Genomic DNA, 25,080 nt, shown 5'->3' on the forward strand with positions numbered 1-25,080 from the left:
GGGGGGGGGTGTCTCTGTTTTCAGTGGAAAAGGGGAGGGTAGCTTTCTTTCCCTTCAGCCTCTATGCTAAGCCATTAGTCACTTCAATTAAGTAACCATTCACACCTTAGCCTGAACAATTAAATAGAAATGGAAGTTGATCCTCCGCTGCTCTTTGCCTTAGGATGGCCGGAACCTTCCCCCAGGGGCTTCCTTCCTCCCAGAGATGTAATGTGGCACGTGAAACAGGCCACGGGAGGGGACACCCATGGCAGTGCTTTGCTCTGTGCTAGTGGCTACAGCCAGGGCGCGGCCGCCTGTATCCGGGAGCTGCACGGCAGGGGCTGTGGGGTGCTGCCAGAGCTGTACTGTTCTATGCCAGTTGGGGGCCCAGCCCCCCAGTAAGGAGCGAGTGAGGCTCTGAAATACTGAGGGTCGTCTGTGAGCCCAGAGGATGCTCTCCCAGAGCAGCCTTACCGTACAGCTTCTGAATCGCCTTTCTGTCTGCCCAGTCCAGCTCTAACACCGGCTCCCGGGGGATATAATTCGGCTGCATGACGGATCCTGGCCTGTAGGTGTGAGGCAGGCCGAGCACGTGGCCGATCTCATGGACGGCCACCTAGAAGGGAACACAAAGCGAGGGCCCCTGGGCACCTGCCGGGCGGGGCCTGCGCTCCGGGGGGACCACGGGGAAATGGGGGAAACTTCTCAGAAGGCTGCAGGCTCCTCCCCGGACTCCAGCCCGCGCCGCCCTCTGCCCGCGGCCCGAGACCACTTACTTTGAGAAGGCTGATGCCCGCATCACTGCTGGGAGGTGTGAAGTGCTCATCGTCGTCAAAGTGGATGTCGCCCAGGCGCCAGGCGTGTGCAAACTCCTGCCCGCTGCCATCAAAAACCCGAGGACAGCCCAGGTGCCGGCCTGGCAAGGGGGCAGGGAACACACACCCGAAACGCTCACGGCCTTGATGAGCTTGTAGGCCAGGAGCCGAAGCGAGAACTCCCGGCCGGCGCGACAGTGTTAGGAAGCCTAAACGCTTGGAAACGGAGCTGCACGGCACAGGCTGGGGGAGCCCAGAGGCGGGGGTGGGGGTGTTGTCAATAGGCAAGATCTGAGTTGGGTCCTAACAGCTGACACCGCGTCATAACACGAAGGCGGTGCCGCCCGATGATCACGGCCCCTAGCGACTCCTGGGGACTTCTCACGGCAGGAAGTCAGTGCAGTCAGCAGGGCAGCGCTTAGCAGCCCCAGATCCCAGACGCGGCTGCAGGGGTTACTTTGTCCACACCCGCCCAGCGAGGAGGTGGTGGCCGGGAGCGGTCGGCCTGGCTCGTGCCCTGCTAAGCTCGCTCTCTGCAGCCATGCTCCCTGGGCTGACCTGCTCGGAGACTGGGAACTTCCCCGATGTCCCCCTGGGGCCGCCCCTGGCCCTGTGCAGGGTGACGTGCCCACGCCCTGCCCAGTGAGCTGTGCTGACGCCCGCACAGGGTTTTCTGGAGGGCCCACGCCGCCGCCGGGGCCACCTCCGCGGGACAGGTGACCAGGGCGGGGCTCCCTATGCTCCCGGGCCCTGCCTGCAGCCGTGGGGGGGAGGGACGGGGAGCCCCGGGTTGGCTCGCTGCCTTCGCCCTCTCACCTCGCCCGAACCCCAGCTGTATGTCCACTGCGGCCCCGGGGGCGGCGACGTCCTCGCGGAAGTTCAGCGGCGTCACCTCGCTCCACACCCAGAAAGCCANCCGCCTCGGGGGCGGGGGTCTGTGTGTGGCTACGTGTCTGCATGTACGGAGCGTGGTCACCGGTGTCGTGCGGCACAGCTAGCCCGTGGTTGTGGGTTGTTGCGGGAGCCCCTCCCCCGACCTGAGGCGGCGTGTGCGCGCGCCTGTACCCATGTCTGCACGTGCCTGAGTGTGCACGTGCCTGCGTGTGCAGGGGTCCGCCTGGACGCGTGCCCGGCTAGGTACCTTCCGGCGGGTGCACGTGCCTGCGTGTGCAGGGGTCCGCCTGGACGCGTGCCCGGNGTGCCCGCGTGTGCTAGCGCTCACCTGTGCACGTGCGCCCGTGTGCACGTGCGTGCGCCCGGTGCCGGGGCCCCTCCTACCTGAGCCGCTAGGAGGTCGGCGATGGGCTGGGCCCGGCGCAGCGGGGACGGCTCCAGGTCCGAGCGGTCCCGGCTGTGGAAAAGCGGCTCCGGGCTGGCGGGCAGGGGTGCGGCGAGCCAGCAGAGCAGCAGGGTCCCACGGAGGATGGAGGCGGGGCNCGGCCCCGGTCCTGCTGCCCTTTGAAGCCCCCAGGAGCACCCTTCTCGCGGGGGTGAGAATGTTTGCCGCGGCCTCAGGTAATTACATCTGCCCTGGCAGCCTCGTGCGGATTCCGTTTCTATGGCGACGGGCTCGTGGGCAGCCTCGCCGCCCAGCGAGCGGTGGAAGGGTCGCCACGTCCGCGGGGCCTGTTACTAGAGGTGCGAACCGTCGCCGCCGACAGCCTGCCGTGGCCCCACCTGCACCCCCTGCACCTTTACCACCTGACCGCAGTTTGCTCACAGTTTGGGTCCTTTTTGTTCCTGGTTGGGGACTCTTTCTCTGATCTCTTCTTGTTTCTTTTTATAAAAGGGGTATTTAATCAGTATAGGAAAACGTAAGGTTTAAAAATATCGAGGAGGAGGAAATCCAGTGATTCAGGTGGTGACATTTGGTGAACGTGCTTGGGGAAGTATGTGTGTCCGGTTTTATATAAATCATAGTCTCTGTTACCTAAAGCTCGGTGGGATGTCACGGGCCCCCTTCTGTGTCGGTGAATATAGGTGTTGACCGTCCCAGTTAATGGCTGTGTGGTGCCCTAGTCTACGGGGCAGGGACTTTTATATGAGGATAAACTAGAATCACCTGAGGTTCTAGAACTGCCTCTCTCAGTTCACCGGGAAGGAGTGTCCGGAGGAGGGAAGGGGACGTGGTGGAGGGAGGGGAAGAAAAAATTAGGCAGGACCAGGCGCAGCTGCCTGGGGTTTGTAACTGGTTACGCCCAGGGCACCTGGGGGAAGTGAGCAAGGCCCTCAGGACACCTGGCTGCAGGTGAGAGCTTGGAATGCCAGCGTCAAAGGTCTGAAAACAGCAAGGGTGCGGGGGTGGGGGCCGGCCTTTAGCTACTCATTCATTCGTCAAATCCTCGTTACTGTTCTAGGGACAGGGAACATGGAAATGAACGTGTGGACCCATTCTTTGCCATCACGGAACTTCTATTCTTAGGGGTGGCGACAGACAGTAAACAGAACAATGACTGAAAAATGCAAACAGTGACCGGCTGACAGTAGAAGTCAGGAAAGTGAATGCTTTGGAGGCCAGGGGTCCGTATTCACGTGGGTGGGAGAGACCTCTTGTAAAGATGAAATGGAAGCAATGAGAGGAAAGTAAGAGAGTCACGGTCACATGCGGTTGGGGATTCATGGGAGGCGTGGGCCAAGGAAAGGATAAGTGCAAAGGCCCTGGGGCAGGACCCAGCACCTGCATCAGAGTAGCAGGGGGCTGGGGGGAGGTCAGTGAGGGGGGAGGGGGAACGAGATGAGGATGGGAGAGAGAGTGGATGGGAAGGTGATGAAGGACCTGGTGGTCGGATAAACTGGATTCTACCCTCGGTTCAGTGGAGATCCTTTGAGCAGGAGAGTGACTTTATTGATTGATTATTTAAAGAATCCTCCTGGGGTGCCTGGTTGGCTCAGAGGACCAGGCGATTCTTGATCTCAGAGTGGAGTTTGAGCCCGATGTCGGGTGTAGAGATTACCTAAATAAATAAACTTTTTAAAAAAATCCTCCCAACTGCTCTATGGAAGACAGGTAGAAAGGGGGTGTAGACGGCACCGCCTGGCCCGGCCCTCCCTCCTGATGTCTCCCCCCGACCCCCAGCAGCCTTCTGTGCCGGGTTGGTCTGATGGCCCTGTAGCCTGAGCCCCGTCACGGGGCCCCAGGACACCGGGGTTCCGAGCAGGGAACTAGACGCAGCGGGATCCGTTCCTAGTGAGGTCCTGGGCCAGGGCTGTGGCCTCACACCGGGGCTGCAGCGGCGAGGCCGGCACCTGTGACATCAGGGCCTTGTGCTCACCGGGACCTGGGACGTCCATCAAGGGACCTGCACAGCCGCACTCAGCTCTGTCAGCTCGGAGACCTCTGGGGCCGGCCACACCCCCGGTGGGGACACAAGAGCGAGCGGCGTGGGGGGGGCGTGGCCATGGAGTGGGGGGGTCTGTCGGTTGGAAACCCCTCCCAGGGCGTCCCAGGTGTAACTGGAACCCCACGGAGGGAGGGTGGCAGGGAGAGGGGGAAGAAAGGCCGCTCGGGGCTGGTGGGCGGCGGTTTTAATAAGCGAGGGGAGGGTAAGTCCAAGGTTGGTCCCAGGCAGCGGCGAGACTAACGGATCCCTGGGGCGCCTGGCGGCTCCGTCGGTTAAGTGTCTGACTCGGGCGCAGGTCATGATCTCACGGTCCGTGAGTTCGGGCCCCGCGTCGGGCTCTGTGCTGAAGGCGCGGGGCCTGGAGCTGCTTCAGATTCTGTGTCTCCCTCTGTCCCTCCCCCCCCCCCAAAACACACACACACACACACACACACACACACACACACGACTAATGGATCCATGCCCTGTATACTGTGCTGGTGTCTTCAACACCACATCACCTTTCAAAGCTGTGTGCTCAGAGCGGCCTCTGGGAGCCGGAAAGGCAGGTGGAACAGAACCCACCTTCCAGAGACTGGGAGGGGGTGGGGAGCCTCTGAGTGCCCGGTTCTGCTCACAGGTCAGCCTGCGGTCACATCTGTTAGATGACCTTCCCCCTCTGGTCACTAAGGGCTGCTCACGCTCAGCTGTGTCCACAGATCCCCCCCACTCCCCGCCTCCTATGGACGCGATCTCCCAGCTCCTGAACAGGCACCATGTGGGTGGGAGAGCCCCGTGGTCACCCCTCTCGGGGAGGAGCCTGGCCTCGGGGTGGGAAGCCCGGGTCAGCAGGCAGGAGCCGAGGGTGGTTCAGGGTGTGGAATTTCTCATCATTGCCCTCACACCCACTTTGCACACTCAGAAGCAAGCCCCAGGCACCCTATAGAATTCTGCGTAAATATTGTAGTGTGAGTCTGTACAAGATAGACTCGTGGGGTTGGGGGGAGCCCTATCATGCCTTAAAACTGAGCAACAGGGGCGCCTGGGTCGCTCAGTCGGTTAAGCGTCCAACTTCAGGTTATGATCTCACGGTTTGTGGGTTCGAGCCCTGCATGGGACTTTGTGCTGACCGCTAGTTCGGAGCCTGGAGCCTGCTTCAGAGTCTGTGTCTCCCTCTCTCTGACCCTCCCCTGCTCATGCTGTCTCTCTCTCTCTCTCCCAGAAATAAATAAAAACATTAAAAACATTTAAAAAACAAGAACTGAGCAACAACCGTGTGTTACCAGCAGATTTATGCAGGTGGCGCTCACATTTTCAACCCGGCCTCGTTCTTTTGTCGAATTCTCCGTGAGCTTTGGATTGGAAAGCCCGTCCTGAGTGCCTGTTACACAAAAGCAAGAGTTGAAATGACTCCAAGGGGTACACAGGCCCTTTGCACTTCCCATGTTGACTGCGGCCCACGACACAGACGTGGCTCCAGAGGGGGACAGCGCCCAGTCCCCGCGCCTGTTCGCGTGAGGTCGGCTCTGCTCCTGGGCCTGGACTCCTGTGGAGCTCCTCCCCGCCCCTCACAGAGCTGCTCTGTGCCTTGTGATCAGAGACACCTGCCAGGCCCGGTACCCGCTCTGGTTTCTTCCCGCTGCGCGGTGCGGCCTCCCTGCCAGAATGTTCATCAGTGATGTGCGGGGACATGCAGAGTATGTACAGGCATGTGCGGTACAACCTTGCGTTTCGTGGAACTGGTTCTGCGCATGCTCCGAAAGATGAGCTGACGTTTCTAATAAGTTTTAACTTGATAAACGAGGGAAGTCTTGTAGTAGGAGTCACACGACCACAACTACGCCAATGGTGGTTCTCTCTCTCGCTCGCTCTCTGCGGGATTGTGGGTGATCGTCGCCCATGCTCAGATAGTCGGCCTCAGGCCACAGAGTTCGGCAGAATTCAGTGATTTTTCAGAACGATGGAAGGTGCCCACAGTGTTTTTGTCACTTCAAAGCACCTGTGGACAGTCCTTTGTCCAGACAAGCGTGAGCTTAGAAACGCTTCGCTTCCTTCTAGGCCACTGGACAGGTTCCTTGTTAAAGTTGCCCAGAAAGAAAAAGATCCCATTGGGCCAACAGACAGCAGTGATTCTGTTAGCGAAAGTCGTCCTGGACGATGACCCTCCTCTCTCTCACCCCCCTGGCCCCAGCCAGGGAGGTTTTCAAAGGGCAGTGCAGGTTAATTTGTTTATTTTTCTTTATATTTTGTATTTTCTTTATTATTTTGTATTACAGCATTGTAATCATTTTTATGTGAGTATTTTTGGGCTGTGGAATGAATCTTCTGAGTTTCCATTGTTTCTTCTGGGGAAATTTGCTTTGATATACAAGTGCTTTGGATTCCAAGCATGTTTCTGGAACAAACTATGCTCGCACCATGGTTTTACTGTATGTAACTGTGACATGTTAATCACACATCCATTTATACACACCACTTACATTTATCAGTATACTTGACATGTTCGTATATATCAGTGAACACACGTCTGAGTAAGTGGCCATGTAGTGTTGCCCTGCGTGGCCAAAACCAAGTGTAAGGGCACTGTGCACCTTCCCACGTGAATGGGGTTCTATTCTGCTTTTTTTAAATTAAAATCTCAAATTGTGTTTTATTTTTTAAAAATTTTTAACGTTTTCATTATTGAGAGAGGGACAGCATGAGCAGGGGAGGGGCAGACTGAGAGGGAGACAGAATCCGAAGCAGGCTCCAGGCTCTGAGCTGTCAGCACAGAGCCCGACACGGGGCTTGAACTCACGAACCACGAGATTGTGACCTGAGCTGAACTCAGATGCTTAACTGACTGAGCCACCCAGGCGCCCCTCCAATTGTGTTTTAATTAGAAGATAAATCCTGAATGTTTTGGAGAAATAAAACCTGTGAAGGTACAAGATTTAGAACAAAATTTTTCTAAATATAATCTAGGCACTATGTTTCTTGGGAGGCTAACATTCTGAACACGGAACAGAAGCGAGAACTCTGTGGCTGAGTGAGGGCTGATGTCACACAGCCTGGGGTCTGCAGGATCCGAGAGACCAGTCGGGGCCCGTCCACTCAGCAAGCTCTGGCTGGAGACGGTGTGTTGGAAAGTCAGGTCTTTTTTTTTTTTTTTTAATATTTATGCATTTTTGAGAGAGAGAGAGAGAGTGCGACGTAGGGGGAGGGGCAGAGAGAGGGAGACACAGAATCGGAAGCAGGCTCCAGGCTCTGAGCTGTCTGCACAGATCCTGACACGGGGCTCGAACCCACGAGCGGTGAGATCATGACCTAAACGGAGCTGAAGTCGGACGCTTAACCCACTGAGCCCCCCCAGGCTGCCTGGAAAGTCAGGTCTTAAATCGTGCGCAAGAGCTATCTGGGAAGGTGCCAGTGGGATCCGCTAGCTCTTTGTGATGCAGGTGTCTTGCTCCTGAACATTATTTCTTGCCCCCGTGGTGTGCGGCTGGCCCCACGCAGCTCAGGGCCGCGACACCCAGGGATCGTTCATTTTCCTCTGGGAACCTTCCTCTCCCCGATTTTCACAGAGCCTTTGAGTCGGCTGACTGGTTTCGCAAGGCTCCCAGTGTTGGATTAGCTGAACTGCTTATTCCAGGTACAGTGGAGTTTGAGGACATCAGTTTGATTTCGCAGGGAAAGCGTGCCGTCTACAATACCGACAGGAGCGACAGGCTCCTAGGGAGGCTAGTTCCCAGTCGGGGCAGGGCACTCATCCTTGAGCTTGGGGAAGGGTTTGGCTGGAGGCTTCCAGAATCTTCGGAAATGTGGAGATGTCGTGATGCAGTTGTCAGTGGGAGGACTGGAAACTTTCTCCCCCTGAAGGCATGTCACTTACAAGATGGCTTTGCATGTTCTCAGCACCTCACAGCGGGGCGTCTGGAAAGAGACTTTCCCTTAGTTATTCCCATGGGAGATTTAAAAAAAAAACCTTTTTTCAATGTTTATGTTGGAGATGGACTGGGATCAGGGGAGGGGGAGGTGGGGGTGGACACAGACTCTGAAGCAGGCTCTGGGTTTTGAGCTTGCAAAGTCGAGCCTGGACTCAAGGCTCGAGCCCACGAACCAGTGAGATCATGACCTGCGCTGAAGTCGGATGCTTAAGTGACTGAGCCGCCCAGGCGCCCCCTGGGAGGCTTTTATGCCTGATGTATGGTGAGGGGTCAGTTCTGACTCTGGACATGGATATCCATCAGGAGGCCCAGGGGTTTGGACGGCCAGTTGTGCAACAACAGGCCCGTTGTGACTTAGCCTGTGACACGGAGAGAAAGGTTCTTCCCGCTCCCCGACCTGCTTTCCTGCTCTCTGCACCGGGCGTCCGTTGATGTCCATCACAAATAAACCTTCTTCCCCCATGGCTGGTCCCGCCCCCCGCCAAGGTTCACGCACGTTTTAGACACACGGAGGGCTCCCTGGCATGGAGCTCGTGGTCCCCCTGCTGAAGGCCGCGTGCCGAGGCCACCAGGTGGCCGTGTGGGGCAGAAGCCACACTCACTGCTCGCCGGCACTTCTCCGCCCAGGTGTGTGTGAGGTGCTCGGCGATCGTGATGGCTATTGACCTGGAGATTATGATCGCGATCGGCGTCTGCCTGCTGATCGCCGCGTTGGTGCTCATGTGCTGTTTCCTCTGTCTGTGCTGCAAAGTGTACACAGCGCTGGAGTGAGTGCGGGAGGGAGGAAGGCAGACAGGTACGTATAATCAACTGTGCGATGTGCCCTGCCGACGACCGTCAGGTGTAAGAAACGGGCTTCAAAAGAAGAAATCTAATCTCATGTTTATTATAGAACCTCTGAAGGGAAATAGGACGATGGCATCGGCATAAAAGGCAGGTGGCTTGGCTTGGAAGAAGGCCACCCGGGCGCTCGGCTGGCTCCTAGCTCCCTGCTGTCCGGCCCCCAGCGACAGAGGCTCAGAGCGGTCCCATGGCGGTTGTCCAGAGAGGTGGCCTCCCCCGTATCCCCTGGCCGCAGCCCCATTGCGTGAAATACAGGCTGTTTATGCGGAACTTGGTGGCTTCCTGACTCTGGTCTTCCAAGGTGTTTGCAGGCACTCGGGCCGCAGGGGGCGGGGCCGTGACCAGAGTACCACGTCTGCCATCCTGGCACCACTTTCCAGCAGATACAATTTCCCAGACAGCTGGGAACTGCAGCCCAGAGGGCACGAGTGAGTCTCCTGGTGACGGGGAGACGGGGGCTCCGAGAGTGTCACTCCGTTCCCCCCCCCCATCGGGTCCACAGGTGCCGTGCTTCTCCCACCCAAGCTTCCTGGACCCTCGGGACTGTTAACTTGCTTCCTGTCCCCGAAGAGAAGGCCAGGCACGGCCCATCGTGGAAAAGCTGGTTCATGTCCTCACCCCAACACCCTGGGTGGGGGGCCCCTCTGTGGTGACTCGGCAGGAGTGTGGGGGAGGGGGGAGGCAGATGGCTCAGAGGCAGTGAGGTGGTTTTGTGGTACAATGCACAGCAATGTGGCACAGCCGTGACCTCCAAGCACACGGGCAGGGGCCGCCTGGCCTGGCCCGCACGGCAGCCCAGTGTGGCGCAAGCCGTGCACTCCCGCGAAGGCGGGTTCAGCCACCCCGGTCCAGGCGGCGGCGTTCTGTCCCGAGGCTGGCCCCAGGACGTTGTCGCAACAGCCCTGGCAGGGCTGGGACAGCTTCGGCCGGGGCCCAGGTCTCGGGGCTCGTTGGCCACGGGGGGTCCCCAGAGGGCACTGCCCATCCTGGCCCGTGCTGCTTGGGGCCGGGCTCTTCCCCGAGAACAGAAAAGGTAACTCCATCAGGAAAAGGCCTCTTGAGAACGGCAGGGATTCTGAACGCCTGAATCCAGATTGGACTTTCACATCAGAGAAGGGGGGGCGGACAGATTTCGGCTTCTACTTAGAGAAATGCCCATGGACCAGAACTGTGGGGTCACCACGGCCCCTGCGGGGTTCTTGTTCAGGTCACGCCCAGATTTAGAGAACTGAGTATTTCCAGGTTCATACTTTGCTACTAAGGTGACTTCGGTGTGAGGTGGCCTATGAACACTGCCGGTCTGGGCCCGTGTGCTTTCTGTACACAAGTCCCAGCTGTGTGACCCTGAGCAAGTCCTACGGTGCCCTAAGTCTCTGATCCTTCATCTGAGAAATGGGAACAGTAGTGGTATGGGCTCCTCAGGGCGTCCAGAGGAACGAGGATGTGAGAGGCAGAGGCCGTGCGCGGGGCTGTGGCACATGGGAACTGCTCACTCTAACGTGCCTTCTGGAGAGGCCACAACGTGCTGGTAACACAGCCCTCTTCCCTGCCACCGGATGCTGTTAAAGACAGACGGAGGTTTCATTCCACCCAGCTCAAATTCCAGGCCAAGATCTTAAAAGCAGAAATAAAGTGGGGGTAGATTTCCAAAGCTTCTCTGTGGGGCACTGCGTCTACAGACGAACCCTTCTTAAATTATTTTTTTATGTTTATTTTTGAGGGAGGGGCGTGGGGAGAGGCAGAGAGAAGGAGACACAGAATCAGAAGCAGGCTCCAGGCTCCAAGCTGTCAGCACAGAGCCCGACACGGGGCTCAAACCCACAAACCACAAGATCGTGACCTGAGCCAAAGTCGGACGCCTCACCGACGGAGCCCCCCAGGCACCCCGGGATGAACCCCTTCTAAGCAAACTGAACACCCCCCCACCCCCGACCTCTCAGATGCCCGGACTGGCCTACTCTGCGTCTGGTTTCTGCAGAGAGAGGTCTCTCGTAGGTGACTGCCTCTGTCCACGGCGCACACGGCAGCAGCTTGACGTGCCTCTGATCAGATGAACAGAGCTACTCCCTACACAGCAGATTTCTCACGCCCCCAGGCCTGGCGTTCTCAGAGCGTGGGCCGCTCGGTCTCCTCCGCAGACACAGCTTTGCAGGAAAGCGACAGGCAGCAAGGGACACGGCAGTCAGGGTGAAGAGCCCGGGCGCTTTATTTGGCGTCTTCCTGCTGCCGGAAGGGCCCTTGCGGGCCCTGCTCCTCGGGGGTCCTCTGGTTCCTGGAGGCATGAGGCATAAGTCCGGGGAGCCCCATGAGGCCTGGCTTCCTCGCGGTGGCGGCGTGTCGCCCTGGGCCCGGGAGCGCGGCTGGAAGGGCCGGTGGCTCAGCAGCGGGGGGCCTGAAGCGCCAACCGGAGGCCCCGGGCCAGGGCTGGCGGCGTGGGGCTCTCGGCCATGCAGCTCACGGGCAGGCCCCGGGTGGCCAGCGCACGGGCCGTGCTGGGGCCGATGGCAGCGAACTGCAGGGGGAGAGAGAGAAGGGAGCTCAGTGCCGCAACCGGCCGCGCCGGGAGCGGGCGGGCAGTAGGGCAGGGCCCGTGGCCTGTCTGGACCCCTGCTCGCGGGTGAGCTCCTAACACGAGTGCACACACCTCCCTAAGTGGATCCAGTCCCTCACCCCTGAGACGCCTGGCCTGCACAACCTCGTCACAACCTTCCTGCCGGCCTGCGGCCCACAGTTCTGCCCTGGGTGGGGGCAGGTGGAGCACAGATCAAAGTCTGGAAGGTGCTCTGGGCGCGGCAGGGGCCCGAGCTGGACGCCCCCAGGAAAACGGAGCCAGAGGGGTCAGGTTCACACCCAGCTCCAAGGATTGTGGCCGTAGCCTGTGACCCTCCCTCTCTGGACCTCTGTCCCTTTGTTTGTAAACCTGAAAGGTTAACAGGCTTCCTTGGGCTGCTGGGAGGGTCATGTGGGGCAGAGTGTGTCGCCGTGTGGCCGCCCGTGGCGCTGGGAACACCAAGGCTCCAGGCTCGAAGCCCCAGCGAGCAGGCTGCCGGCGGGCCGTGAGACCTCTACGCTAAGCGAAAGAAGCCAGTCATGAAGTCCTAGAAGAGGCAAGTCCGTAGAGACGGCAAGGAGGCTAGTGGCTGCCAGGCCGCAGGGCATGGCCACCACGTCTGGGAGGGGCACTGCCGCACGGGACGAGGACCGGGTGGCCCAGCCCTGCAGCGCATCCTGCCCTCTGAGCGCTGGCTCTGTGCCAGTCGTGACGCCGAGCGCTTTAGTGTCTAATGTTCTTTTTTTTTTTCTAATGTTTTATTTATTTCTAGGAGAGAGAGAGAGAGAGACAGCGTGAGCAGGGGAGGGTCAGAGAGAGAGGGATTCACAGACTGAAACAGGCTCCAGGCTCTGAGCTGGCAGTCAGCACAGAGCCCGACGCGGGGCTCGAACCCTCGAACCGCGAGATCATGACCTAAGCTAAAGTCGGACGCTTAACCGACTAAGCCACCCAGGCGCCCCTAGTGTCTAATGTTCTTAATCTTCCAACCCCAGGAGTCCGCTAACGTCCTCCTTCCCCAGTGACCTAAGTGCGAGCTGGGGCGTCCCAGCCACTCGCCTGAGGACTTTGGCAGGTCAGTTCCCCCCTCTGGGCCTCGGTCCCTCCCCTGTAATAAGGACAGGAGTCCTGATTTTGCTTGATTCCTACCCCTGCGATGGTGTGAAAATCCTACAAGATGTCGCCCAGAAACGCTCCGTCAACTGACTGTGGCTCACGCGTCACCAAGGCTCCCAACGCGGGGTCAGTCTTCCTGGGTTCACACTGTGGCTTCTCCCCTCTTCCCGTGAGACCCAGGGCGAGACCCCCAGCTCTGAGCCTAACTACCTCCAGCCGCAAAACTGGGAAGCAGTGCCGACCCCGCGGGTGCCCCCAGACAGCCCTGTAGCACGTGAGTGCGGACGGTGCTGGCGGCCCCTGTCCTGGGGCTGCGGGTCCCCTCCGCCCTCTGCTCGGTCCCACCGCAGCGGGTTCAAGGGCGTTCCCATGACGGGGCCCCGGGGCCTGCTGGTTACGTGTAGACTCCTCAGAAATGAAGTCCCTACAAAGTGGGAATGTCAAGCATCCTATGAATTAGATGACAGGAAGAAGGGGGATGGCTCTTTGCATAGATAATTCCAAGATGTTTAGATGGGAAAACGGGAAAGGATGCTAACGTGTGCGCCAGGCTCTGGCTAAGGACCGACTTGAATTTTCTCATCTAATCCTGAGACTGAGGGAAGCCCAGAGACGGGAGTCCCCCCCTTAGTCGTGATTTTACCTTCTGCGGGTTCAGTTACCCACAGTCCAGAACCAGATGACCCTCCTCGTCCCCTGTGGTCAGGTCAGGAGTAGCCTCACGCCTCCGTCAGTCACCTCCCTTCAGCTCATCACGCAGGCCTTTCCTCATCTCGTCATCATGAGAAGGGCGAGTGCAGTGCAGGAAGGTGATCTGAGGGACCGCGCCGGCCGACATGACTTTAGTTACCCTGTATTGTCGTAACTTTTAGTATTAGTTACTGTTAATCTCTTACTGTGCCTAATTTATAAATTAAACTTTACCACCGGGACGTACGTGACAGAAAACACCAGCATATTAGGGTTCGGTACTAACTGCGGTTCCAGACATCCACTTGAAGGTCCTGGACCGTACCCCCCGCTGAGAAGGCGGACTCCTGTCCTTGTCTACGCAGGCCACGGGGGGATAATGGTCATGTTACAAATGAGGAAACCGGCTCTGAGAGGTTGGGTCGCTGGTCCAGGAGCGCCAGCCAGGAAGTGGTGCTTGGGAACCGAGCCCTGCCTTTCCAGCGCTCCGGAGCCGGCATCAGCTTTACACGGAAGCTCTAGGATAATCAGTAAAAATTTTTAACAATCTGAAAAGACCAAAAGCCCACTGAGTACCTCACCTTGATTTGATCCATGTGGTCACCGGATAACTCCTGGATGTGCTCGAGGCTGTAGGTGAGGCCAGAGGGGCTGAAAAACGTGATGCTCGCTGGGATGCCCTGCAGGGAGGAAGGTCAGTCTGTCGCCACAGGCCAAGGGTCCCCTGGCTGGGCACCGTCGGCCCTCAGGCCACAGGAGGCAACCTGAGGATCTATAGCAGGAGGGTCCCTGGGGGACATGGCCTTCTCTGCTCCCTGGAGGCCAAGTTCACGGGAGGAACTGTTTAGAGAGCAGGGTGCCATTGGGGAGGCAGGGTGCTGCTCCCCGTGGCTCTGCTGGCCAGAGGACAGGGGCACCATGGACCCACGTGCCCAGCCCAGTGGCCAGTGTGCCTCTAGCGCATGTGGCCAAAGTGGCACTGATTGAGGAGGCAGCAGTCCCGCCCAGCTCCCAGTCAGTTCTGCGGCCTGAGGACACACGAGACGGGCCAGGTACATGGCCTTTCGGTTTGCACTAATGGGACATCCAGAACCAGCAAGGCATCTTGAAGCCCGTCCTAGGAGAAGGGCGCAGAAGTGCAGGACCTTGACTCAAACAGGCGCTACCCACTCCTGTCTGGAGCCTCCAAAGGTCCCTGTGGCCTCCCAAGTTCAACGTAGACTCCCCCGAGGGCACTGTGGGCCTTTCCAGTATGCGCCCAGCCTCCCCTCCCAGCCTCTGCCCTGCACCTCCTCCGCCAGCGCCCGCACAATGCGGGACGGTCCCATCAAGGCCTCCAGCTGCCCAGGCTCACTATGTCTGGGACGCTACCTGCACGGCTGCGGGTAAACTATCTCCTCTAATCCTGACAAAATCCTTAAGAGAGCGGTCTGGTCCCATTTCACAGATGTGGTGATGAAGTCACACAGCCAGGGCNGGTGCCCCCGCCCCCGCCGGAGGCCTCCCGGGAGGCAGCACGCACCTGCTGAGAGTAGTAGCTGTTGAGGTTCACCTGGATTCCCGGGTGTGGGATCTTCTGATAGACGACGATGCTTTCCATGGGGATCCCTGGGCGGGAAACGGGCCTTATTACACGAGGAAGGCAGGGGGCCTCTGCTCCGCAGGGCGGTTCCCGCAGACGCGACAGCACAGCCCGGCTCTCCCTAGGCCGACTGTGCCCGGCGCCCGGCTGGCCCTCGGCAGCCAGCGATCCTGACCCTGCGGCCTAACGTCCTCTGCCTTTATTCCCAGTAGCGTTCAGGAGACAGACGGTAACACGGAAGGGACGTGACCTCTGCTTCGCCGCAGGGGGGACAGTTCCGGGGTCTGAGACCCTCTGGGGATTCGGGACAACGGGACGGAGCAGGAGAGCTGCGGCTCCAGCGCTTCTGGCCCCTGCAGGGCCGGGCACGGTGCCCCCTCGCGTCACCGCAGCCCCGTGCGGCGGGCGCGGGGTTAGCCATTCCACAGGCGAGGGTGCGGACGCCCGCCCTTGCTCACACAGCTCGCGGACGGCACAGGGAGGGGTCAGACCTGGCTGTGTGTCTCCTGAAGCGTGTACTCCAGCCTGCTGACGACCCTTGGCTCCCGGAGCCACCACGTGGCAGCAGGTGTATGGGTGACACCCCCCAGCACCTGAGTGGGTGGGTGGGGCCGACATCTGGTCTCTAGACCGTGACAGGGAGGTGGCTGTGCAGGACACCGCCTGCCAAGGGGAGATGGGCTCCACCCCGAGACCCTCGTCTGCACGGGGGTCCCCCTGGGGTCCCCCCGCACCAGGACCACCTGTACCCCCGGTGAAAGCTCAGGGACACTCTGCGGGCTCCTAGCTGGAGCTGAGCGGGCCGAGGAGGGCGGGGCTGTGGTAAGGACAGCAGACTGCACCCCGTACCAAGTGTGACCATGAGGCACAGCCCCCCCCCAACCCCACGGCCTGCTTTCCCCAGGGGGGCTCTACAGAGCTGACCGCAAACACTGACCCTGCAGGCTCCCAGGAGACCCGAGGAAGTGGATAAGGGAGGAGGTGACCATGACCCCCGTGCATTCTCATCACCTTTGTCCTTGAGCATCTTTGGCAGGGTTTCTCCTTTGACGGTTCCACAGGGAAACAGAAGAGGCAATGCTGGTGACTCCCCTGCAGAAAAATAACCAGATGTTGTAAACGCTTTCGAGAAGGGGGTGCGTCTGCACAGGGCATGGTGGGGGTGGGGAGCTGCTCCGGGCCACCCAGCGTCTGAGTGGGAAGAAGCGCCGACCTAGCTGTAGGAAGATCACAGGGAACTTGGTCAAGGCATTCAGAAAACGGGCGTCCCCACAAGCCAGGAGCTGCCACCTGCGGGCCCCTCCAGTGCCTCTGGTGCTGATGGGGTGCCTGAGCAGCAGGCATGAGCTCTGCCCGTCACTGGACTCAGAAGGCTAGAGGCTGGGTGGTGCTGGCACTGCAGACACTTCCTACCTCGGGAGGAGCCCTGGAGGTGACAGAGGTGGCTGGAGCCAGGGCTCATGTTCACGAGGCGGTGGGGATAGGGCAGCCACATGCAGCCCAGGAGCCACCCCCAACAGAGACAAGCTGTATGTCTACTGTCCCTGTCAGGATGGCAGCCACCCAGCCAAGTGCCGAGGGAGCTGCTGGGTGGCCATGCAGGGGCCCAGTCTGCTGAGAATGGCTGTGCCTCTCACCTCCGCTCCCCACTTCCACTCTAGGAAGACCTAAGGGTGTGTTCGGTTCTGAGCTCTCTGCAGAATCGTGAAGAAGGCATGAAATCCAAACACCGAGTTGAGACAATACCATCCAACAAACCAGTGGGCTGTCACATGTCAGAATCCTCCCCAAATGTGAACATTTTAATAGAACTAACCATTTCCCCCTCTATATCCATCTATCCATCCATCATCCATCCTCCATCCATCCATCCATCATCCACCACCCAGCCATCCATCTATCATCCATCATCCATCATCAATTCATCATCCATCCATCCATCCATCCATCCATCATCCATCCATCCATCAGTTGGAAGAAGTTTTAGTGGCTGTTGCTTATGCACACATTTTTCTGTATCCATAAGATCCCTGAACTCTCCTTTGGGGACTGTGACTACAGGAGGGAATGAGGCAAGTTCTTCTCGCCTAGCACCATCTCCATGAATGCCCAGCTAAACCACAGGAATAGCTGTAGACTTCTTTTTTTAAAGTTATTAAATAACTATATATTGGTGAATGTTATATTTAAACTGCTCTGTAAAGATCAGTACCAATATAAAAGAACATAAGGAATGGGGAAAATTTTACACATAGGTGATAGATGCCCGCTGATTTCTTTTTTCCAGTGTGAAGAAATGTTACGTGCACTATACATGCGATCCATAGAGACATATTTTCAAAGCCATGTTCAGGTGCTGTTTTCTTAACCGGAGCCCAGGCGTCCCCCCAGTGCCGGCGTATCTGTGGGTGTTAGATGCTGGGGCAGGATTGTAGGGGCTGAAGCTCTCCCCCAGACCCTCCCAACCACCTGTTCTGGGGCGGCTTTGAGAATCCAGCAGGGAAACCACGGGCCTGCCTTGCCAGCAAGCCTAGCCCTAGAAGTGTGCAAGGGGCCTTCAGAAGATTTCAGAATCTGCCCTTTGAAGCATCTCTTCTGAAAGCAGTAGAGTCCTGAGCTGCTCACGTGCTTACTCTCTGTTGGCCACTAACCAGGGAGATGGGGGCTGGGCATGTGTGTCCTGGCACAGGACAGTTGCCTGTCCTTTGTCACTGTGCCACCAGGGCCTGGAGGGCCAGGCCGCACAGGTGCAGTCAGCCCAGCTGCCTTCGTGAAAGCTGGAGACACCATTAGCAAGGAGGAAGGCCTGGAACCATCCTGCTTGAATCTGCGGCCGCTGCGGAGCGGGGTCCACAACAGGCATCCTTGCTGCGACCTGACCTTCAAGTCAGAGGCAAAGAGCCCATTCTTTTTGGGGGATAAGTTTATTGTCTGCGGGGGCTGAGGACAGCAAGGGGCTGGGAATCCCAGAGACAGTTGTGCGCCGGGGCCGGGGCTCTGTACGTGGTTACCGAGGTAACATGGCTGATTGTTTAAAAATGCCATTTCGTTGGAGGACACATGTGTGACTGTGAAGCTCCAGGCATCAGCCCTCCAGGCACTGGTGTGAGAAGCAGGCTGTGCAGGCGCTGATGCACCTGGCGCGGAGTCCGGACAATGAGGCTGATGGCGAGGGAAGGAAGAGCTGAGCAAGTGTCCCCAGATCCAGGGAACATTTCGGATGACTGCAGTCCCCTCTGACCTAGGCGGACCCTCTCGTGGAATGTTGGAACTGTCTTCCACCTTTTACCATTTTAATTGCTACTTTCTTTTCCATTAGAGGAGATACCCTGAGAGGGCAGAACTTTCTGTCAGAACTGTGAGCTATCTGGCGCTCATAGGTGGCTCAGTCGGTTAAGCATCTGTCCTCTGGTTTCGGCACAGGTCATGATCTCGTGGTTCCTGGGTTCAAGGCCCACATCAGGCTCTGCACTCTCTGTGGGATTCTCTGTCTCCCTCTCCCTGCCCCATCCTCTCCCTCTATCTCTCAAAAAAAAAAAAAAAAAAAAAAAAAAACCTAAAAAAAAAAAAAAGTTAAAANAAAAAAAAAAAAAAGAGCTATCAGATAAAATGAGTTAATAGCTTTAAAAGCTCACAATGGTGTCTGTCACATAGTAAAAAAGCGTTAATTAAAATAAATAAGCAATAACTATGAGTTGGCCTGTTGACTGTAAATACCAGAAGTAGATTCTCAGCCTTTAAAATCAAGCTTCAGATCTTCCTGGGGGAGAAAATAATTAATGCTTTGGTAAAAGCAAGGTGAAAGTCTTTATTAGCAGTCGAGAAGGATTCTCATGTGGGTATTCTAATTGCGAATTAAAGATTCACTAGGACACACAGGCATGGCTGGTGATAAATGAGAAGTAACAAAGGCTTTGCAAAGAGCATGGACCGGTGTCTGCCGAGATAAGGGCACAGTATACAGAGCACGTTCCTATCTACTCTCCACGCCTTGAGGCAGTTAATTGAAACACCAGTGTGAGGTCTCAGAAGTGACCTGGATCCTTCCTGCCTTGTGTATGCAGAGCAAGGAACAGCAGCCTGATGGCTTTGGACCGGATAGTGAGGAATGACTCCATTTCCCTCCACCTCCTTCCAGAACCCGTGCATCACCGTGAGTATAGCCAGACCGTCTGCCCTGGAGAGAGACGGCAGCTACTGGCTCCATTAAGGAGCTAACTGTTGTCCCACCCACGGACCCATCATTCGTCTTCGTAAACCAAGGCACTGAATTCCACGGGGAATGCCAAGAGCTACCGTTTACAATGATTCCTCCATTAAGACATCAGAAGGGCTCGATTACCATTCAATGGTGACCATTATCCCCTAAAAACATCAGAAATAAAGAGCCTGGAGTTGGATTGTTCTGGAACATAGGCACCCACACCACGAGCGGCTGGGGGAAGAACCCAATTGTGACATTCCTCTCGCCCCAGAAGAGGGGAGGCTCAGTGACCCTCTCATGGAGGACCCTGATGTGCCCAGGACCGTGCATACCCTTGGGACTCCCTGGCATATCTGCCCGTGGCTTCTTCGCTGCTGTTTCAACACCTGGCTGGGCATCAGCACCGGTGCTGACACTAAAGGGCCTCTCAGCCTGGACAGGCCGCCGGCACTGGCCAGCCCCTCCCCTGCCTCGCCCGCCGCGTGCCCTCCCGTCACGCTGGAAGAGTTCAGCAGCGTTCGGCAGACCCCGCATGGGAACACCTGTGTGCTGCGCCCTTTGCAGGGCTGGGGGTCACCAGGGAAGAAGCCACGCAGACCAGCGACCCTCACAAGGCCGGAGTGGGTTAAACGACAAGAGGAGATAGAAGCACCATCTATCAAAAGAGGCAAAAGAGGGCTGGGGTCTTCCGGACGGTATGTGTGGAAGGAGCACGGCCCACGGCATCCCTGTCACGAGGGGCTGTGCTTAGCAGGCCGTCCGCAGGCGGCACCGTCGGGAGGGATTGGCAGAGATGGAGAGGTTGTGCAGGGGGCTGGAGGTGAGGACGCGCTGGAGCAGCCACGGACAGCCACGGAGCTGGCCGCTAGAGCCGTGGGCCCTCGGCCGTCGTGGTCAAGAGCCCCCAAGGCCCCACGGTTCGGGTGGAGTGGTGGACACCAGCCCCGAGGCAGGGGCGCTGGGTGCCCGGTCCGTGGCTCCCACCCAGGCCAGCACCGGCTTGGGCCCAGAGGGTCATTGGGTTAGGGTCACGTCCACTGTCCCTGGGGCTTTTGACGGTGTCTTGGAAACACACTCCTTTAGTAAGAAGAGCACTTTTCCAAACTTTGGTGAGAGACCTCACCAAACTACAGGGAAGAGCAGGGCTGGGACACTGTGGTGGGTGCCACACCTTCCCTCCTGCTGCCCTGCGCCGTGGCCCCCGGGGGGCCGCCATACTGGCCCTGGACATGCCGCAGGGGGTGGGAACAGCAGTGGGAACAGGTGTTTGCTGATGTTAAAGGGACAGAGGCCCAGCCGGAGCCAGGCTGAAGGTGGCATCTCGCATGCGTTGTGTCTGAGTAGCGTGCTGGGCCCGTGATGCGGGGGTGCTTATTCGACCCCCTTTAGCGATGGGGAGGGGGCGACAAGAGCACAAGGGCAAGTGTCTGCAGCTGGGTTAGGCTGGGGGGGGATGGGAAATACCAGCGAGGAAGACGGCCCTGCAGGCACCCCTCAACCTCCCTGCCCCTGTCACCCCGAGTTCCCCAGAATCCTTCCATCAAGGACGAACCCCCACGGAAACGCCACGTGTCTGCAGCCAGCGCCACCTACAGACAGCGTCCACACGCCGTCCAGGGGCGGCTCTGAGCGGGGGAATTCGGAGAAGAAAGCAGCCTCTACGAGAGAGGAGGCGACACAGACAGGGGACGGTGCCCAGTGGCATCCGCCCGCCTCCGCTCCCTCTACAGTCGCCGCAGATGGTCTCCCTGGATTTGTCGCCAAACGTTTTGTTCTGTGTAATGTTCAAACTGCCTCAAGTCTCCTGGAGGGCACGGAGGGGGGCTTGAAATCTCACACAAGCGGAGACACACGCCGGGCCCCAGAGCCTGCGCACCAACCCCTGTCACCACGGAGAAGGCACAGAGGACACAGGCCCTTCCCGGGGCGGGGGGTGTGAGGCCAAAAAACAAACGTAAATAGATGGGCTTTGCTGGGGGGTCGGGGGGAGGATTTTTGCACTTACTGGAACAAATGTATTCTGCAAGCTTCTCTGCATTTCCACAGCTTTCTCCTTCTGAATCCAGGCCAATTTTATTCACTGGAAAACAACAAAGAGAAGGATGTTTTCACATGGCTACTGAAGACCTCTGTTCTGTGCTGCGTGTTAACGTGCAAATACGAAGGCGCGTGCTTTATGAATGACACAAAGAAAGTCTCCTCCCGAAGGCTGGTGTCAGAGGCCCCCGGGCGCTGTCAGATATGAGGGCGCTAGGTCCCGGCCCCACCTTTCCCAGATGTGTGACTTTGGGTAATGCGCCCATTCCTCTGCGCCTCACTGAGCTCATCTATAAGAAGAAGAGACACCAGCCACATGGTACCTGCTTTAAGGATCATAGGACACGGTGAGAGCAAACTGCCTGCCACCCAGGGGCTTTCTCGTCAGCCAGTGAGGAGGTGGCGAGCATTTAGGATTTGCTACTCCTCACAGGGCACGAAGCAGCCCTCATGTGGTCAGGGAGACCAGGCCAGCCCCCGTCCAGAAAGGTGCTGTGGGCTCATGTGGCCAGACGGAGATGGAAGGGAGGGTGTGAGAGGCTTCATAGTGACCTGCCAACGGGGACCCACGGCACCACGAATGTGGGTCATCCGGGGTGAGGGGCATCCCAGCTGCTTTGGGAGACTGCTGTCACAAAGGGAGCAGAGGCAGACCCCCACGCGGGGAATACCGGCCACCACAGGATGCTGATGTGGGAAGGGCCAAGGGCACAGCTCCATCAGTGCTCACGACCAGCTCCCAGGGCCTGGACCTTCCCGGACGCGGGTGCTGTGGGCTTTCCATTTAGGCTTCACGCAGGACTGGCTATGGACCGCAGCTTTGACGGAAGCACCACCAGCTTTTAATTTACAGGTCATCTCAAGTGTACTGAGTCCAGGAGGCAAAAGTCACACGTAGTCGTGAACTCTGCTCGGAAACAAAGCCCTGCGTATGCTGCACGGCCAGCCCAGCTGGGCCCCTCCTCTGACTGGACTGGGGAGGTCTTGGCTCACCAAAAACCCTGAAAAGCCCCCAGGAACCAAACTGGGACATAAGTACTTAATGTCGACATTCATCTGCATTCTTCCTGAGTTAGCTAGATGAGAGGCCCAGGCCCAGAACCTGGACTCGCCCCTGCTGCCTTGCTGTGTGGAGGGAGGCCTGACGCATTTCGTCCCCGCACAACCCTGGGGACATCTGCTCCAGAGAGGAGGCAGCTGGGGCCCAGAGCTGCCCCGCGCCTGTCGGCTCTGTCTGCGAGCGCAGGGACTGGGCTGTGTGGTCTGACCGCAGCCCACGGAGCCTCTCAGTAAAGACTGGGTGGGCAGGTGCCTGGGTGGCTCTGTTACTTTAGTGTCCGACTCTTGATTTTGGCTCAGGTCATGATCTCACAGTTCGTGGGATCGAGCCCCGCATCAGGCTCTGTGCTGACAGTGTGGATGCAACCTGCTTGGAATTCTCTCTCTCCTTGTCTCCCTGCCTCTCCTGTGCTCTCTCTCTCTCTCTCAAATGAACTTAAAAAAAAAAAAAAAGATTAGGGGAATGAATGTTTGTCGGAGGATCTCAACCCCTGGGGCGGCAAGGCTGTAAGGGGTACACGCATTTCAGCCCCCCACTCGGGGCCAGGCAAGCCACCTCCGGGGCCTCCCCAGGCGATGGGGACTGTGGAGCTACAGCGCATTCCCAACTGGCGTGGAACAAGCCCGTCTGATCCCAGACAAACCTGCCATCATGTTCTTTACGTTTAAGAGGTCAAGGCAAGGGCTTCTAAGTCCAGGGGCTCTGGTAAACCAGGGGTGAGCTCCCCGCTGGCAGATGCCTATGGCCAAAAGGTACCATGAGGTTACGTGAAGGGAAGACAGAATTCTTAGTGCAAAAGCACCTCCGTAAGAGTCAACAAATGGACTTTGAAGACATCTTAACAAGGTTATGGGTAAGGCGACCTTCCTATTCTCCCAGAATGTGTGGGAAAACAAAGCAATGAAAAACACCAAGAGAACAGATACGGTTTAGAAGTGGTAGGACATCTGCATGCCTAGGCCCGTGGGTCATGGCAGCTTTGGAAAATGCTGTTGGGGATTTAAACAATATCTGTACCACTTTCTTTTATTTTTCTTTTCACTTTTGTTTTTAAAGTTTATTTATTTATTTATTTTGAGAGGGAGAGCATGAGTAGGGAAAAGGCAGAGAGAGGGAGAGAGAGAGAATCCCAAGCAGGCTCCACACTGTCAGCATAGAGCCTAAAGCGGGGCTCGATCCCACGAACTGTGAGATCATGACCTGAGCCGAAATCATGAGTCAGAAGCTTAATCAATGGGCCACCCAGGCGCCCCATCTGTACCACTTTCAAAGCGCATGACTGGTCAATCACACCTCCTCTCCTAGGCTTGGAAGATAGACTTAATAAGACCTTCCTTAGGAAAATAACTACGTCAAGTGCACGGTGCAGTACCTGAAGTGTGACAGGGACTCAGAAATGGCAGCAGGAATTGCACTAGTAGTTGTGGACGGTAATTCGTTCTGACGGTGCAAATCTACACCCAGAGTCAGGTTACGTTCCGCATCCTGAGGTGTTCAGTGCTAAGCTCTCTTCCACAGAGCAGCTGTTCTGGGCTGACAAGGCCAAGCAATAAGAGCTACTCAGTGGCTCCCAGGTACCAGACCAGCAGTCACATGGGGGAGCGAGGGCACCCCACTCCCGGGCAGCCAGACAGGCAGCTTTCCCCCAGGGGAGCTGGCTGAGTGGCAGGGGATCAGCCCACAGCCAACCAGCTCCGCTTCTTCAATACAAACGGAAATCTTGTTAAAACAAGCATAAACTTTCCAACCAACATGACGTTCTCAGGAGACTTTATGCAGATCAACAACAGAGTTACAACACAGTCTCCATCTCTTAGTAATTAATCACATCTGCAAGACTGTAAGGCAAGTCATGGTATTTACGAAGAGAGGAAAGCATGTTTCCTTGATGGACTCTGACATCAAGACCACTTGCTGCTCACTGGCCCAGATTTCCATTTCCACTTGGAGACACGGTGAGACACATCTCTACCTTTCCTTCTCCTGACCTGGTCCCCAGCTTCTGGGGGGAGCCAGAGGCAGCTCTGTGCTCAGTGTGACCACAGGGCTCCTGTGAAAGGCTCCCGGTCACCTCAGTGCTCACGCCTCCATGGCATCCCCTCTCCCTTGGGTGTGGGCTGGACTGAGTTCAAACAAAAAGAAGATGGCAGGAGGGAGAGGGTGTCCCTCGCACGACCAGTTACAGAAAGATCGGCTTCTGGCTTGGATGCTGTCTTTTGCTGGCTCTCAGACTGTCTCCCAGTAGGGCCGTGGGGTAGCCCTTTAGGGAGGACCACATGAGGGCCGGGGAGGATCCATGCCCGGGGTCTTGGAAGCAGACCCCTTAGTCAAGCCTTGAGATACCTGCAGCCCTGGGGAGAGACACTGAGCCTCAGGGACCCAACGAGGCCATTCCCAGGTTTCTGACACACAGAAACTGTGAGAAATTAAATGCTTGTTGTTTCCAGCCACTAAGTCTTGGGGGCAGCGGGTTACACAGTCAATGAAGACTAACCCCCCGGCCTGGTTTCCTCCGGCTGCCAGTGTCCGACACCCTCTAACTCTCCAGGCTCTTGGCTGAGCCTCAGGATGAACACAAATGTCAAGTTCAAGGAAGGCTTCTTCCCTGCGTCTCCGCCAGAGAGAGCTCCTTGTGGACAATGTGTCTGCAAAGTGAACTCAGACAGTTTCAAAGTCTGGTGACTGACTTCCATGTTAAGACAGAATGGGATTTCTCCCAAGAGATGTTTTTTTCTTTTCTTTTCTTTTTTTCCCAAAGTAATCTCTGCGCCCAGTGTGGGGCCCAACAGAGCCCGCCAGGCGTTCCTCTCCCAAGAGATTTTTTTCAAGTTGCAAAATTCCTAATTTCATCTCTCCTCTGGTCGTACGTGACTAGCACTTAGAACACAGCCTTTTCCTCCACAGCTGAATGAACAGGGCGCCGGCTGGGGCCAGCGGGTCCCCATGGGACCAGG

General features: G+C 57.4%; 2 protein-coding genes and 1 long non-coding RNA gene across 5 annotated transcripts in view; 1 reads left to right on the forward strand and 2 right to left on the reverse strand.

The window, feature by feature from the left end:
- Positions 1–4,088, reverse strand: part of MMP21 (matrix metallopeptidase 21) — an 8,009-nt gene extending 3,921 nt beyond the window's left edge. The window contains exons 1-5 of the mRNA XM_077762916.1: positions 4,016–4,088; positions 2,020–2,275; positions 1,614–1,750; positions 759–898; positions 457–598 (exon numbers count right to left, since the gene is read on the reverse strand). Coding sequence (XP_077619042.1) covers positions 457–598; positions 759–898; positions 1,614–1,750; positions 2,020–2,275; positions 4,016–4,088 — 748 coding nt within the window. The remainder of the gene's footprint in view (positions 1–456; positions 599–758; positions 899–1,613; positions 1,751–2,019; positions 2,276–4,015) is intronic.
- Positions 4,089–7,482: 3,394 nt separating this feature from the next.
- Positions 7,483–9,149, forward strand: LOC144230657 (uncharacterized). Its single transcript, XR_013334829.1, has 3 exons — positions 7,483–7,748; positions 8,671–8,839; positions 8,936–9,149. It is a non-coding gene; the product is annotated as an uncharacterized LOC144230657 (long non-coding RNA).
- A 219-nt stretch (positions 9,150–9,368) lies between these two features.
- The window catches only part of UROS (uroporphyrinogen III synthase), a 36,919-nt gene continuing 21,207 nt past the window's right edge, over positions 9,369–25,080 (reverse strand). For all 3 annotated transcript variants that reach the window (XM_077762956.1, XM_077762957.1, XM_077762959.1), the window contains 5 exons: positions 21,035–21,109; positions 15,837–15,917; positions 14,766–14,851; positions 13,825–13,923; positions 9,369–11,398 (listed from right to left, as the gene is read on the reverse strand). In XM_077762956.1, the coding sequence (XP_077619082.1) occupies positions 11,264–11,398; positions 13,825–13,923; positions 14,766–14,851; positions 15,837–15,917; positions 21,035–21,109 (476 nt within the window). In that variant the 3' untranslated portion in view covers positions 9,369–11,263. The remainder of the gene's footprint in view (positions 11,399–13,824; positions 13,924–14,765; positions 14,852–15,836; positions 15,918–21,034; positions 21,110–25,080) is intronic.

This window comes from Crocuta crocuta, unplaced genomic scaffold (assembly GCF_008692635.1).
Source record: "Crocuta crocuta isolate KB4526 unplaced genomic scaffold, BGI_CrCroc_1.0 scaffold466, whole genome shotgun sequence".
Taxonomy (NCBI): Eukaryota; Metazoa; Chordata; class Mammalia; order Carnivora; family Hyaenidae; genus Crocuta; species Crocuta crocuta.